General features: G+C 39.1%; 1 protein-coding gene across 1 annotated transcript; it reads right to left on the reverse strand.

Moving 5' to 3' along the window:
- Nucleotides 1-6,716: 6,716 nt before the first annotated feature.
- On the reverse strand, nt 6,717-13,738 carry btbd3b (BTB (POZ) domain containing 3b). Its single transcript, XM_030156073.1, has 4 exons — nt 12,743-13,738; nt 11,708-11,798; nt 9,764-9,882; nt 6,717-9,088 (listed from the first exon to the last, which is right to left on the reverse strand). Exons 1-4 carry the CDS (start codon nt 13,051-13,053, stop codon nt 8,056-8,058), a joined length of 1,554 nt encoding a protein of 517 aa, XP_030011933.1. The 5' UTR covers nt 13,054-13,738; the 3' UTR covers nt 6,717-8,055.
- Nucleotides 13,739-15,129: the final 1,391 nt, after the last annotated feature.

Here is a 15,129-nt window from a genome sequence, read left to right on the forward strand (position 1 = left end):
TACCCCTGTGCCTTTTCAGTGAACCCAGTGTTGTTGCTTTGATCAAAGATATTAATTATTCACATAGGATCCTGCTTACAGTAACAAAGCATATCGCCTGACCTTGCACATTTTGAGCATATTTAACGACATTGCATTGTTCCACATTTATTCACGAATGCAGATTCTGCTAAAATTACAAATGCTTGCGGTTTTGAAGTGGAATGTGGAATGTCTGGTCTTGTTCTGTTGGCTCTTGGTGCTGCCCAAGGAGACAAAATAATAACTGATAGTCAAAGACAAAAGATGAAATATGTTAACAGCGAATATTTTAAGTACAGTTTTTATCTGTATAGAAGATACGATACAGAGGCTAAAACATATCAGAGCAAAAATACATATCTGTATTCATACATAACGCAGCGATGCTGTTGTTACTCTACCGTTCATCCCAATACTACCATTCACTAGAAAAACAAGCATGACAAGTTTAGCAGAGATCCACTGAAATAACATCAGCCCACACAATGACAATCCTGTGTAGTGCACTCCTTCCTTTACAACCGTGCAGAAAAAACAAACACACTGAGCATAAATTTCACCTCTCTTGAATGAATACATGATGTTCATCCCATGCTTGTGCACCTGTATGATTGTTTGCCAATATAAACGCATATTACTCACAGTCAAATACACAGCGTCTCTGTTTTGGAAGAGTGCTTCAAATAAACAACAGATACTCTCTTTATCATTCACATATAATTTCATTATTTTCATAGGACCTGTATAGGTGCTACATTCATCAGAACTGTCACATGAGCTTCTATACAGAGCATGTATAAATGTTCAGTCAGAGCCAAACTGTTTGCTCAATAGTTCAAAAACACGCTAAGTCACACAACAAAAACTTCACCAAACACAACACTTTTATTCATCTCATGTCCTGTGATTATTTCCAGCAGCTCAGAGCGAGAAAAGCTTTGGTATCTCAAAAGGAAGTGAGAATAAGAAGGAAGGTAAGGCACAGTAAAGCTTAAATTGAGGCCATTATCGAGGGCAGTGAGGGAATAGTTTGGGGCTCATCTCAAAAAAGCATAGGCAGAAAGAGTTTTAGTTAGGGCAGGTGAACGCAGATGGCAGCTCCAATGAATATTTTAAAAGATATAAAGGTAGAGCACAGCATAAACTCACCCCCGCCTGCCAGCTAGACAATGTATCTGTCTTAAATTTTACAGTTAAAATGCAGTCACTTGATATTACTGCGCATTAAAACATGGCCTGATGTATTTCCTTATTTTATTCATTACAAAGTAAGAATGTCTAGTGTTTAATAGCAACTTGGATACTGACAGTTGAGGCAGCTGCAGCTAATTATTGGAGTTAATGGTAAGATGAGAAAAGATTCTTTGCTTCACCAACATCAGATTCATCATCAACTTGACAATTAAGCCTGGATCGTGCAGCTGTGTGGGTATGTGTGTAGAGTAGACCGATGCAGAACTGCTCTGAATGCAGATGTATTACTCTCAATCCCTCTTTGATTGAACACTGAGTCCCTGCTTCCAAGTTATAATGAATTCTGTGACACAAGCTTTTTCCAGTATGCATCGAGGTGGAATTGCCTAGGTAATGCCTTTTTGAACGCTGCTAATTGCATGGACTTTTAGATACAGTAACTGGTTTTCCCTCTGGTAAGCAGGACATAAAAAAGGGGGCAGAAGAACAGGAGATAGCGTTCTACTTCTTAAATTAGGCCACAATAGCTGTCTGGTAGGGCTCTGTGAGATTTCAAATAACTTCAGCACTGCATCACTCCAGTAGATGTTATTATATTTGTTGCAATGATTCAGACAGAAATAGCCATTGCAGCAAAATGGTGGGCCACTTTAAGGTTAAATGGGTAGAAAACAGGCATTAAGCAAATAAATATCACTCATGTAAATGGGTTTTACAGACAGGAATTGTGCTGACTCCTAGTCTAGTTGATATTTGTGATTTGTTTGACAAAAGAAATACCTTGCTCCCAATATAATGTCTCTGTTGATTCCTACACTCCCTGTTGCACAATGATAAGATCCTAAAGCAGATAAAGACTGAATGTAACAAAATGGCACTGTAAAAACTATTATGGTGAGAATAAATGCACATTTGTATTTATAACTGTAGGAATTTTAACAATGAATGCAATCATTCAGAATCTGTCAATTCATTTTCTTTACGCTTATAGGACATAATTCAAAACATATTGTCTGTTTTCATGTTCTGAATGAATCTACAGAAAACTGTGCTTTTGTATACTCTCTATCTCAGCATCACACACATTAACCACACAAAACAGGCACACACACACACACACACAGAGAGAGAGAGAGAGAGAGAGAGAGAGAGAGAGAGAGAGAGAGAGAGAGAGAGAGAGAGAGAGAGAGAGAGAGAGAGAGAGCATGTGTACAACTGAATGAGTGCTGTTTGTTGTACTGTTTTAGGTTTGAGCTGTTTCAAGTAGCTTATTTGAGAGAGCCGCAGATCATGTTTAGTAAGCTCACTCTCATTATATCAGACCCTGGGGAGAGTAGGGCCCTCTCACTCCATGCTATCAAAGCCATGGAGCTGCCTTAGAGGACATGCTTCAGTATGAATAGGAGCTCTGGAGTACATACAAAAAGTAGCATGCTCAGCCCTCATCACCTCTCACAGTGGGAAGCTGCCAACATTCAAGGTTTTGATCAGGTCTTGCTGTAATGGCTGTGGGTGACAGGTATACGACACCATAGTTGTGGGAATAAATAACTTGATTAGCATAATGCATCACCAACAAATTCAGCTTTCGGAGCGTGTGAAAGAACTACCTTTCGCCCAAGCATATACCTTTCTGTATTGTATTTCATAGGACAAACACACAATTATGTAAACAGGGTATTTATCTCTTCACAGCTGGAAGGTAATGTAATTTGCTTCCTGTGTGTGTGCAATGCTCCTTCACTGTGTTGTTTGTATTTTTTGGCTGCGTTGAATAGCTCCCATTGTCCACCAAAAGCATATTTCCAGTCTTTTCAGCAATCATAATTCACCTGATACAAGCAGCTCTTACCTCCTCAAGTCCCAGCGATATTGATTCATCTGGAGCTGAGCGACACCACTATAAACAGGCTAGTCCAACATAAAAGCCGGCTTCTCAGTGCCCCAGCCTGTTTAAACGATTTAGCTCTGCCTGGTGGCAATGAATAAATAAATAGATAAATGAGACACGCAATCACAGAGCCGATCCTGCGGTGCATCCAAACCGCATGCGACTGAAAGCAAAAACTCTGAGATGGGAGATTGTTTGAAATTATATCACTTATTCTTTGCAGGTCTTTAGCGCAGCAGGGCTGGAAATAGGGATGACAGAGAGACAAAGGTGGTAATCATCAGTCACACGTTTTGTCTTCTCCCTGCCTCTGCCTGCATCTCCATTCTGAACTTCATGACCTTTTGTCATCTTCATATGTGATCAATGGCTACTCTGACTGTCTGATAATAATCTATGTGATAATTATCAAGGGAATGACCACTTTACCTGAATACTAGTCAGGTCAGGCTTCACACTTGCCCCTGTCTCCCCTTTCCATTCTCTTCTCACCCCCTGCCTTGTTCCTGCTTGACTGGCTGCCAGTTAGTGCAATAAGGGTAGTGGGGGGCTCAAATACCCTTACATCTGTCTGGATTACAGCAATTCATTGTAACCTTCAGCAGCCCTTGCCAGATGCTTTCATATAGCAGGACTTACTGGGCTGCTTTTGCACCTAGAATTCGCTGGTATAACCTGTGCCTCATGCAGCGTTACACTGGTATACCTTAGGAGAAAACATACGGTTCAGGGGGAGGAAGGGTAAAGACATTTCCTTTGAGAGTTGTTGAATTAAAAAACATATTTTTAAATTATTTTCTTTGATGAATTCTTTAAAACCACAGCTGTGTTTCCATCCTCTGGTTGGCCATTATTAATTCATTGACATTTTGCTAAGATGGAAATTATCAGGATGTCGAGGAGTCGATTTGTGATTGCCTGCAGTGTACAGAATGATGTTTAATATGTTAAAACTGCAGCTTTTTGAAACTGGAGCTTTTCCTTTCAAGATTTTAGCTGAGAATTTTTGTACTTTTGGTGAATTTAGGAGACTTTCTTAGTCTGTTTAATACAACATCAAATTAATATGCCCTGAGGATGGTGATGTGGATTTTAGAGCGTGTTAACCATAATAAAGAAACAATACCATCACTCTCAGATACCAAAGGACCTTTTGGTGCTGTTCACAGACAGATCCACGTTTGGAACAATCAATCTGAGAGAGCATTAAGAATGTTGATCAGTGATAATCCAGTCTTCCCTCAAGTCTGGCTGAATCTTTTCATCCTTAATTCGTATTGAGCAGTAATTGAACCCTCAATAAGATTTCCTGGACAAGTCTGTAATCAGCCAGCTCTGTTTTCTCTTCTCCCAAAACACCTTTTCTGTTCCCACATGTTTTTTTTCAGAGGTTGCCTATATACAGTAGATTAAACAGTCTTGTTTATGATTAGCCATAAATATTGCATGTCATCATCATCTATACTCTGATAAACAGACATGAGATTGTAAACATGTTGAATTATAACATATCTTTGGTAAAATCACACACCACTGTATGCCTGAGATTTTTCATCTTTGATTTAGCGAAAAATACCATATTGAGTTCCTTATCTGTAACACATGGTTTCTTTTTAAGTTTTTATTTCCTGACAAACTAATTATAATTATATGTCTAACCATGCATTTTATACTAAGCCCTGTAGGGTTTGCTTGCACTTCATTCATAGAATTAAAATGCTGTCTCACAATAACTGTCACCCTCATAAAACGAAAAAATACCCAGCTCTGTTTTCACTAATTATGAACATATAAAAGCCTATAATGAGTCTGCAAAAGGCTGCAAGTTAATAATATGCTATTTGAAGGCAAACAGTTGAATGGATGTGACAGCCTGTTGTGTTTTTCATGCATTTTCCATAGCCACAATGAAGTCAACAAACCATCATTAGTCTTGGTCAGTAGAGCATATTCTGTGCATGGTCATGACTCTACAGGTGTAGGGATCAATTGGAAATAAATGCCAATGAGCAGGGTAATACTAAACATCACAGTGACCTCAGTATTTAATAAACAATGCAACACCCTGTAGGTAATATCTTCGGTAACATATCTGCTGTTTGAAGCGTTGCATTGATTATCTGCTTGTTTTTGGTCAGCACTGGTCTCTTCTCAGCTCTGACAATGACTTTTGTAGCCTCTGGCTGCACACCTGCTATCTAAGCTTTCTCTGTCCAACAGCTAAAAATTGCAGGTCAAGACCAGGAGGGGGATTTTTTTTAAAGTAACATAATCTGGAAGTGTCTCCAAAGTGTTTTTGACCTTCTTAGGGTTTTTTAGTGGTGAAAAACAGGTAAACAGCGAGAATCGATATGCATGTGGTTACCTGTTTCTCAGTTGTTTTTTTTTTGTTTTTTTTTTTTACAACTATAATGGGACTACAACTAAATTGTAATTTTGGTACTACTAATCAGTCACATTTGTGAAATGAAACATGTTGTATGGCTGTTGAAAGCAGGGCTGCCTCTGACTCCTGCTACATTCTATTCCCCTGTTGCCTCCACTGCAATTAATGATCTTGCTTACAACATTAGCGCCACGATCATGAAATATCACACTGAAACACACGAGTCCCCCAACATATTGAGTTCAATTCATCAAGGGCTTCATGCTTATTGCCTATGTCAAACTTGGTCTCAGTATTATTGAGTGCCTTGGTAATCAGGTACCTGCCATAAGCTCCCAGGAGTGGTTGTCTTTAACAGCATACAATTCACAAAGGGATATGATGCATCTCGAGGTTCAGTAAATGACTCATCTTGTTTTGATTCTATCAGGTGTAAAACTCAATCTTTGTTAATCCAACAATTATATCTGTGACTGGAATATTTTACTTCACCCACAACAAACGTACATGACTTGTAAAGACTTTATAAGATAAAGACATGAACAGAAGTAAAAATCCCTGTTTGAGACATGTTGTCTTTTTTTTTATCTGCAGACAGATACATCTTATCAAGATTTTTGGGTCAGACAGTCAAGGTAGTATGCTGGGAATTCAACGTTTCAGAGTGTTCAGATGTTAGGAATGTAAATCTATTCTCTATCTCTCAACAATTAAAACATTTGATGGGCATGTGAGGGAGACATTCTTTATGACTGAGGTCTGTTTTCCATTCAGTCTGTCTCTGCATCCCTTTGCAAAAATCACTGCATGTCAAAAACATACTTTAGAGTTACAGGGGTTGTTTTGTTTTGTTCAGTTAAAGTAGTAGTAGAGTGATGTTCTCATACCTGACATGTTTGAGATGTATGTATGAGATCATCACTCCACTATTACTACTTTGTCTGAACAAAAGAAAAGAACTCCTGTATCATTAAGATAAGACAACAAGATGAAAATTCTTGAACTATACTTTAGAGTTGTAGCATATTAAAATTCATGTTAAAGAAGGGGAGGCATAATGTTACAGTATTATAGAGAACAGAGTTATACTTTATCAGACAAAAAGGAGGGAGTGTAAGTGGCATGAAAGCAGAGATCATCAATCAACAGACGGCTTTCCTTGGCATTGTAAATCACTGCAGTGCCGAAGGGCATCATGCTTTTTACAGATGGGATACAGAGCCATTTACCACTTGTTTTCTTTATTTGCATCGTCAACAATCATACACATTCGTTGGTCTCCCAGCACTGTAGCACGTAAACACAGGACATTAACACCAGTTTGCCCATCCACTGTGATCCACAGATAAATCTGTGGATGTTTTCAAGGAAAAAAAATCAGTAGCACAGAAAATCAAAGAAATCTGCCTGGTTCAAAAGAACAAGTAAGACAAAATAACAAATTCAATTACAAACCAATATCAGTGCAATTCTGTAGCATAAAATGTATGATGCTGTATGATCACATTGGGAGGGAGTGCTCAGCAGTTCAGAGTGTACAGGGTTTAACAGAGAGAAGTTAAAGTCTATAAGATAAACAGCTGAACAACACAGAATCAATCATTGATCTTTTTGCTGTAAACAAAACAAAGGCGCCAGAACAATTAGTGGTACATGTTAGGTGAAATGGAACAGTTTTGTTCATGCTGTAAGTACTGCAATGCAGACATAATTGAATAGAAAAATCAAATAAATATTTCACTACACTGTGATCACTGTAAGCCCTAATATTCACTGCGAACATAATGACACTGATCTAACTGAATCCCTCTATGGAGGTGTGGCTGAAATGAGTATAGGTGCAGAGGAATATGATACAGAAAGACACTGTAGGGGTAATGTGCCTCATTATTTCTAGTGCCCCTAATCTAAGACCCCTAAAGCCCCCTCTAAGTGCACCACCACTAGATTCAGAGTCTAAAAAGCACGGATTCAACTGCTCTCACTCAAATATGTGTAATGGATACTACAGTACTACCACAGGACGTGTTTTTTGTCTGTAACCACGACTTGAATTTTTGTGTTGGTTCTGAGTATCATACAGCCTTTTTCGCTTCCATTTTAATGCTGATGAGTCATGACACGAAATAATCATGATAGAATATAGAATGTGAAGTATTGCTGCTATATATGTGCATTCTATGCAAGCATAGAAATAATAAACATACTGTAGCATATTCACTATATAAGATATCTTTGTGGTCTGCACTGACCACAAGTGTACATCATATACTGTACATTTCAAAATTTACATATATTCATATATACATGCACATCTAATACAAGATATTCTTTTTATCTTGTTAGATTTTTTTTGTCTGTAATATGTTGAAACTATTTGGTCCTACTCAAATGGACCATTTACTGAAATCAAACCACATACAATAAGCCCCTTTCAGAGCTCAGATCAGACTCGTTTTCCACAGTAGTGACAAAAATAAGAAAGAAAGTGACACTATGCACAAATAATTATCTCTTTTCCATAAGTGCACTCAAAATCTGGATAATGTATGTACAGGGTTTGTCAGGCATAAAAGATGAGCTCAGGAATCTGCCCCCCCTGTACTCCTGTGCCATTAGTGCTGTCAGAGGAGCACTGAAATTGGAATGTTACTTTCCCACACTGCACCTCTGTCATCCCTTCCTGTCCGAAGTAGCTCAGCTCACTCCCGTCCAGAACCACACTGGCAGTGTAGAATGTATCAGGCTCGATCTGGACTGGATACTCAAACCATACTGGGAAGGTATTGCTTGAACCATCAGAGAAATATTTGTTCAGGTTTTGTCCCAGCAGTACTCCTTGACGTTTCAGCTCAATCTTTGCGCTGTACTCTGCAGAACCGCAGCTGGAGCCATACAGTCCAAAACCAGCGATGAAAACTCTTTTGTCAACTGCAAACTGTATGCTGTCACAGCGGCCCCGATAACGCCACTGATTGCTTCTGTAAGCACAGGACTGGAATCTGTGGCAGCGCTGAGGTGTCAGGCCCTTCCTGGGCTGGCTGACAAACTGCAGCTCGGGCTTCTTGGCTGCTGTGTACCACAGAAAGATGTCATTGGTCTCATTAAGAGTCAACACGCCCGACTGGGCTGCTCCATTGGCAAAATCATCCAGAGCCATTGTAGGGATGCGTATCAGGTACATGGCCTTTCCCAAAACCTTACGCTTGTTGTCTGTCGAAGAGGTTAGCTCCTGTCTCTGGCACTCAGCCTCAGCCCAGCTGAGGGCTGCCTCAAATACCACTATCTCTTTAGCATTGAGTGTCTCTCGCTGTAAGATACTCTCCAGGGTCTGGACGTCGATGTCACAGAAGCCCTCCGAGCGTAACGCCAGCTCGGCCTGGGCATCAATCACCTCCCAGCAGCGCTGTGTCAGTTCTGGCTCCTCGAACAGGCAGCTCTGGGAGAGTAGCACACAGGCATTCTTGGCACTCAGGCTGGTTTCCAGGAAGTTGACGCAGGCACGTGCCAGGTGAGGGACAATGTACTTCTTGGCAGCATAAAGAGTGGCCAACACTGTGTCAGCACTTAGGTCAATCTCATCGCAGTAAATATACCTGTTGACATACAGATGTTATCGCCTTTATACATAAGAGATCAAACTTTACAGAAAAGCCTACAAAAGGATTTAAACACTTGTTAAATTGATAGTTCTATAATAAATAATAATAATAATAATAATAATAATACTAATAATAATAATAATAATAATAATAATAATACTAAGGACTTTATAACAATTTTAGTGCTCAAATTTCACTCACTGTGATTTAGTCTTTTGAGCAAAGGCCATGAAAATGAATGGAATTACCTTCTACATAATGTGTGCTAATCAACAAACAAAAATGGTATTCATCCTATACTGTTATCTCCCTCATACTGTAGTTCACCTCCACCGGCAGAAAAAAATAAAATCAAAAGTGATATGAGAAGATAGAAGTAAAGATGGCAATCAATGTGGAGTGATCCAACAAAAAAGATTAGGAAAGGGAATAGTTGAAAGATAAACCAGGCAAATATGCTTGATTCTAAAATACAGGAAAAAAACACTTATTTAAATAAGTGGAGAGGTGTCAGGACAAGTGCTATTTAAACTATAAGGTACCTCCATGTAATAGAAACAGTTATGTACTTAAAACTGCAAAAATAATATCAAAGCATTGTAAGAGCACAAAAAGGTCAGCTGAAGGAAATACAATATATAGAAGAGTTTCAGTGAAGAGAATCCTTACTTTAGCATCGCCAGAAAGGCCGCTGGTTCCACATCTGGAATATGAATTTCATCCTTGTTTTCAGCCAGTTCACCATAAAACATGGCATGAAACACTGAACTGCCCACAGCCAAAACATACTGTTGGAAATGACAGAAAAACAAACAAAAAATTATTTGAGAACTGTAATAATCCAATTAGTTCACATGTAGTTCTTACTCTTTACATAAAAAACAAAATAATTTCATGGTTTTTGAACAATGCTTGAGTTCTAATCGCTAGAGAGACTAAACCTGTTGAGTTTCTCACATAATGAGCAGAGCTGAGTTACTATTTCCCCCGTGGACACAGAGGCTGATTTCTAATGAACAAGATTGTTCTGATAAAAAGAAAAAAATGAGGAAATCCTAATAACACAACTGAATAGAGTGCAGCAAAAGTTCAATTTACTGAAATTAATGACTTATCTGGTATTATGATGAAACCAACTGCAACACAATGCTAATAACCTCAGGAATAAGCACTCGGTGTAAGGCTGTGAATCGTGTAATTATACTCAAGTATTTCCTCGTTTTTGGTTCTTGTGCATATCACTGTTATGTGTATTAGTGACTTTGCAGCATGAATATATGTAGGTGAGATTGTGGGTGGTATAAATTTTCTCATGAAAACCTGACTTTGTCTAAAGTGACTTAATTGTAGTGGAACAACCTAAAATATACCCTGCAAGCAAGTGTTGTCAAAAACAATACCATTGTTGTTATTACGCTTCATTTTCATAAAAAGGTCTGCTAAAACACAATTTCTCTTTTGTGTGGATTTAGAGACCAGTATATAAATACTGCATATTAGAATATGATTATATCCACCTCTTGGCCCTCTGTATTTTACAGATGTTCACATAAATTACTACTCTTAGGTACAAGCTGCATCCTCCATCTCGGAAGATATAACTTTGTGAATTAAATTATAATGCGTATCTGAATTGCTGCCAAATGGACACAATAAAGATTGCTGCACTGGATGTCATTATGTTCCAATGGCATAATGTCTCAGCATAAAGTGCAGTCAAGTCATCCTCAATGTCCTTCCATAACTGCTTTCTATAAATGCACAAAGTGCTCTGCAGCAACCAATCATAGATAATACATTTGGGTTGCATATAATGAGCAAAAAAGATGACCCGTGCCAGACTTATCTGACAGTGAGGATGTGGCAGCCAAGCTATATTCATGGCTGCATAATGACTTAGTAAATTTAATGTGAACGTTCTAATCATATTCAAATGGGGTAGGAATGATTATGTACTTTTAGATGAGACACATGGTTTAGCTGACTATAAACCCTGATTAATCATTTATATGAACATCTTGAAAAATATTCAGGTCAGAGGGTGAACTAAACAAAGAAGTCGAAGGATGTTGACCCGCTGCTTATAACTGGCATAGAATATCTTCATAATTGTAATAATCGTAGCTATTTAACAGACTGTCAGTTGTCAGTCAATCCAACACTCAAAAGCTAATCAAGACAATGAGTACAAAAGTAGTTCGGGGACGTGAGATGCAGACTTGAATGCATCTTATTCTGTGCCTTATCACTGTGGCTGGGTGCTGTTGGGTGGGTTTGATTAAAAGTTGAGTAATTGCAAAGCTGTTTCTGAAAAGCTGAGCTAAAGCAGAGACAAAGGCGATCCATTCTGTGACAGACGACTGCTGAAGAGGATATCCCTTCCTCCTCCTCTCATTCATTCGCTTCCATCCTTCAGCCTCATTTACATAAATAATTGAGGACTGTCTCGAAAAGACGCATGGTGCAGAAGTGAGAGTAGAGCACAAAGGATTTGGGTTCCATTACTGCTGGCAATGATTATTTTTATGCTGATATGATATGAACAACACTCGGCCACCTGATTGCCTGCTTGTTAATTTCCTCCCTGCTACTGTGATTTGATGAAATTCTTACTCTGTGTCCTGGCAGCCGCTGCGTCCTTCCAGGCTGACCCACTACAAAGTGAACATCTGCCATCAGCTCATTGTTGAACATCACTGAATTTCTAAAAGGAGAAAACAACAGGAGATTTTTTTCAACATGTTTTCTTTTTCATTTATTTTAGAAGAGAAAATGAAAATATACACAGCTGGTAGAGGTTAGAGAATAAGAGGACCAATGCATAAACTTCTACAAAACTTAATTAGCAGCATAAGATCTTCAAGCAAAAATATTATTTACAGCTACTCTGAAAATAGGTTTTTCACAGCATAAAGTGTCCCAGTGGATTCAAGGAGGATTGGAGGAATTTTAACAATGTAGAAGTCTTATTCATATGCCTATTTAAAAAGTCAATTTTTAACTCTACTTGATAAATCTTTATAAGGACAAGCAAATGAAACAATGAACAGCATGGAAAATCCCTGCTGTGAAAGAATGGGACCAACAATAAAGCTGTGTTCATATATTATTGAGTAGTGGAACATGTCACAGGGGTGGGTAAACAGCCCCATGATGTTCTGGAGAGACAACAAAGCCAGGTCGGAAAGCACACATTTTGCTCTGGACAGCTGGGGACTTTTATTGATAGGCCAAGGTAAATATTTTGCTTTTAGTGTAGAGCAGCCTCTGCCTGTTGTGCATATCAAACGTAACCGGTGCTTGTCCACCCTCTGTTATGTCAGAGCCACGAAGTCTGCAGGAGTGGAGAGGGTGTAAACAGAGATAGCCCCAGCAGGCTGAGGGCAGGGCAGAGGGGACCCCCACCCATATACAAACACACACTTACAAAAACACGCACAAATACACTAAACTCTGTGTACTTTACTTTAGTGTTTGTATTAAAGCAAGGACTTATTGCTGCTTTCAGAATGCAATGCAATAAAAATACACACATATATTATAAGCTATTGAACTTATGAGAATTTTAATCCATTTGTGTATTTCAAATATGTCCATTCTGTTTTTAATGTGAAGTGTATGAGCACGAAGTTTGCTTTTTGTACTAACCTTTCTCTTATGGTGGAGTATAGTCCTTGCCAGTTACAGTTCTGTATTGTGTTGTTGTTGTTGAGGTTCTGCTGCTGATACTGTTGCACTGTGGTAGTGGATGCCGGCTTTTTGGTTGGAAAAATATCCGCTGCCATCTTCTTCTTCTTCTTGCTCCTCAGAGTGATGATCTCATAACAAACTGGGGGCAGCTTAGAGCTGCCGCTGGCATTCCCCTTCTTAGAGCTTTTACTCGACTTGCTTTTCACTGACTCAGGAAGCATTAAGAAGAAAGTCAGACATTTCATGTTCCTTCCCTTGGCATCGACCATGAGTGTGTTCAACTGCCGAGCAGTAGGAGTGCATGCAGAGAAGACATTCACCAGGAGCAGGCAGGTGGAAGGGAGGACTGAGGGGGCCTTAAACTGGACAGCAAACACAGAGCTGTACTCAGCAATGCACAAGCTCAAGATCCTCTTGGAGGTTCCACATTTTAGGAACTAACACGATAACTGTCTTGCTGTAGCTGTTTTCCTCACTTCTCGGAAGAAGTTGGCTTAGACTGGAGATACGAAGGCACTTTTTCTCTGTGCAAAGTTTGATTTGCTGTCAGAGATGCTCTTAGGGTTCCCATTCCTACATGTCCAGAGTGATGGGATCAGCTCTTCAAATCACTTCTTTTTCTCCTTTGCTCCTTTGCCTCTCTCACTTACTGCTCTGCTGAGGGTTGGCCTGACAGCCCCAGATTTAGTACAGCTGCAGTGGTCCTCAGGCAGGCAGACGTGTTTACTCAATTCCTTTCATTTCCCACTCTCACTCCTTTGGTGCTTCTCTTTTTCCTTTTAGTCCGTCGTCTTCTTTGGTTTCAATCTTATCTCTCCCACGCTTGTTTTTTTTTCTCTTCCTTCCTCTCGTCCACGGAGCAGAGTCATCTGCAGGATGCTGTCGATGTGGATGCTGTGTAGCGCTGCTCAGCCTCTCGTTCTGCTGACTACAGAGGTTGAATGGGAGAGCACAGAGGAGATAGAGAGCCCCCCACCCCTCACAGCGCAGTACACAGCTCTCTCCATAGCTCAGCCAATGGCGACACACAGCCTTTATGATTGGCTAAGGCAGTCTAGTGCAGCACATACTTGAATATGCAATAGTCAACGTCTCAATTAAAGTGACAGCCATGCTCCATAAGAATGATATATCCATCCACAGTTTTAATTCTTCTGTTCTACCTCGAGCCATAGCATTCCGTTTGCACAACAGTAAAGATAGACTCTGTGCTATAATTGAAAAGGGCAATGCAAATATAGAGAGATTTTTAAGGGCAGAATTTGCTTAATTCATGCATTCATGTCTGACAGTCATACATTTTGTTTAATACCCTTTTCATGAATTTGTACAAACATTTGAATTAGCATTTCATTGTTCATCTTGCTGCTTTGATTGGACCTATGATCTCAATCCATGAACAGTTTTGTCAGAGGAAAAACCTTCATATCAGATTTGCATAAAACTCAAATGTTATCATCTTTTTTATTCAGCTGTAATTATCATAATTTACCTTGAAATATCTGAAACACTGTTGAGTTTTGCATTTTAAATAAACAAGTCAAATAAAGTGAAATCAGCATGTAATGACAACCATTCATGTGGAGCCTTTCTGTGGAAAACCCAGGTGCTTCCGCTCTCAACCAAGGATATGTTTTTGTGCTTAAGCTTTCTTGTTAAGTCATGTTTCAGGAGCATACACGGGGCTATGAATGCACTCTTTGCACTATGTATAATGCATACAGTTCCTTTGCTCTCCTTGTGTTCTTAGGCTTTCACACAGTGGGATTTCTATTTTAAGTGCTGAGATGAGTTAGCTCTTTGACTGTGGTATAAATATTATTAAATACTGTATATTCAATCTAAGAATAATTTGGTGTTTTGTTTGTTTGCTATTTGGTAATGTCACTCTTTTTTTAAAAACCTTGCATTAATGGTCATCTTGCTCATTTATATTTTAAAAGGAAATCACAAAAAGCAGGATAAAGTGAATTCACATAATTGAAAAAGCCTTCCTTGAACCACAGTCACAGTATTGATTTTTGCATAAAGCCTAATTAACTTTCTTAGTGCTTGCTGGACTGAGCAGCATTAGCCCACAAAGCCCCTTTATACAGTGTGCTGAGCAGAACAGACAAATTTGCTATGGTAACATGGAACCAACATTATAGGGCTCCATATTCTCAAATTGCTGGCCACTAGAGATGTTACCAAGGTAACCACATCCACAAGGAACAGCACAACAGAAATGTAGCATGCGGGCAAAAAACAATGACTACAATGCAGGAAGAGTCCGAACAGAAGAGTTAAGAATAATAAATATTAGGGTTTTATTTATGCACTGATTTGTATTCAAACCCAGTGCT

Source organism: Sphaeramia orbicularis, chromosome 15 (assembly GCF_902148855.1).
Source record: "Sphaeramia orbicularis chromosome 15, fSphaOr1.1, whole genome shotgun sequence".
Lineage (NCBI taxonomy): Eukaryota > Metazoa > Chordata > Actinopteri > Kurtiformes > Apogonidae > Sphaeramia > Sphaeramia orbicularis.

Coding starts and splice junctions, on each gene's coding strand:
- btbd3b (XM_030156073.1), bottom strand. CDS start 13,053: ATGGTCGATGCCAAGGGAAGGAACATGAAATGTCTGACTTTCTTCTTA. Junction 9,883..11,707: donor AGCGGCTGCCAGGACACAGA/GTAAGAATTTCA, acceptor CATTTCCAACAG/TATGTTTTGGCTGTGGGCAG. Junction 9,089..9,763: donor GCCTTTCTGGCGATGCTAAA/GTAAGGATTCTC, acceptor GTATGTCAACAG/GTATATTTACTGCGATGAGA.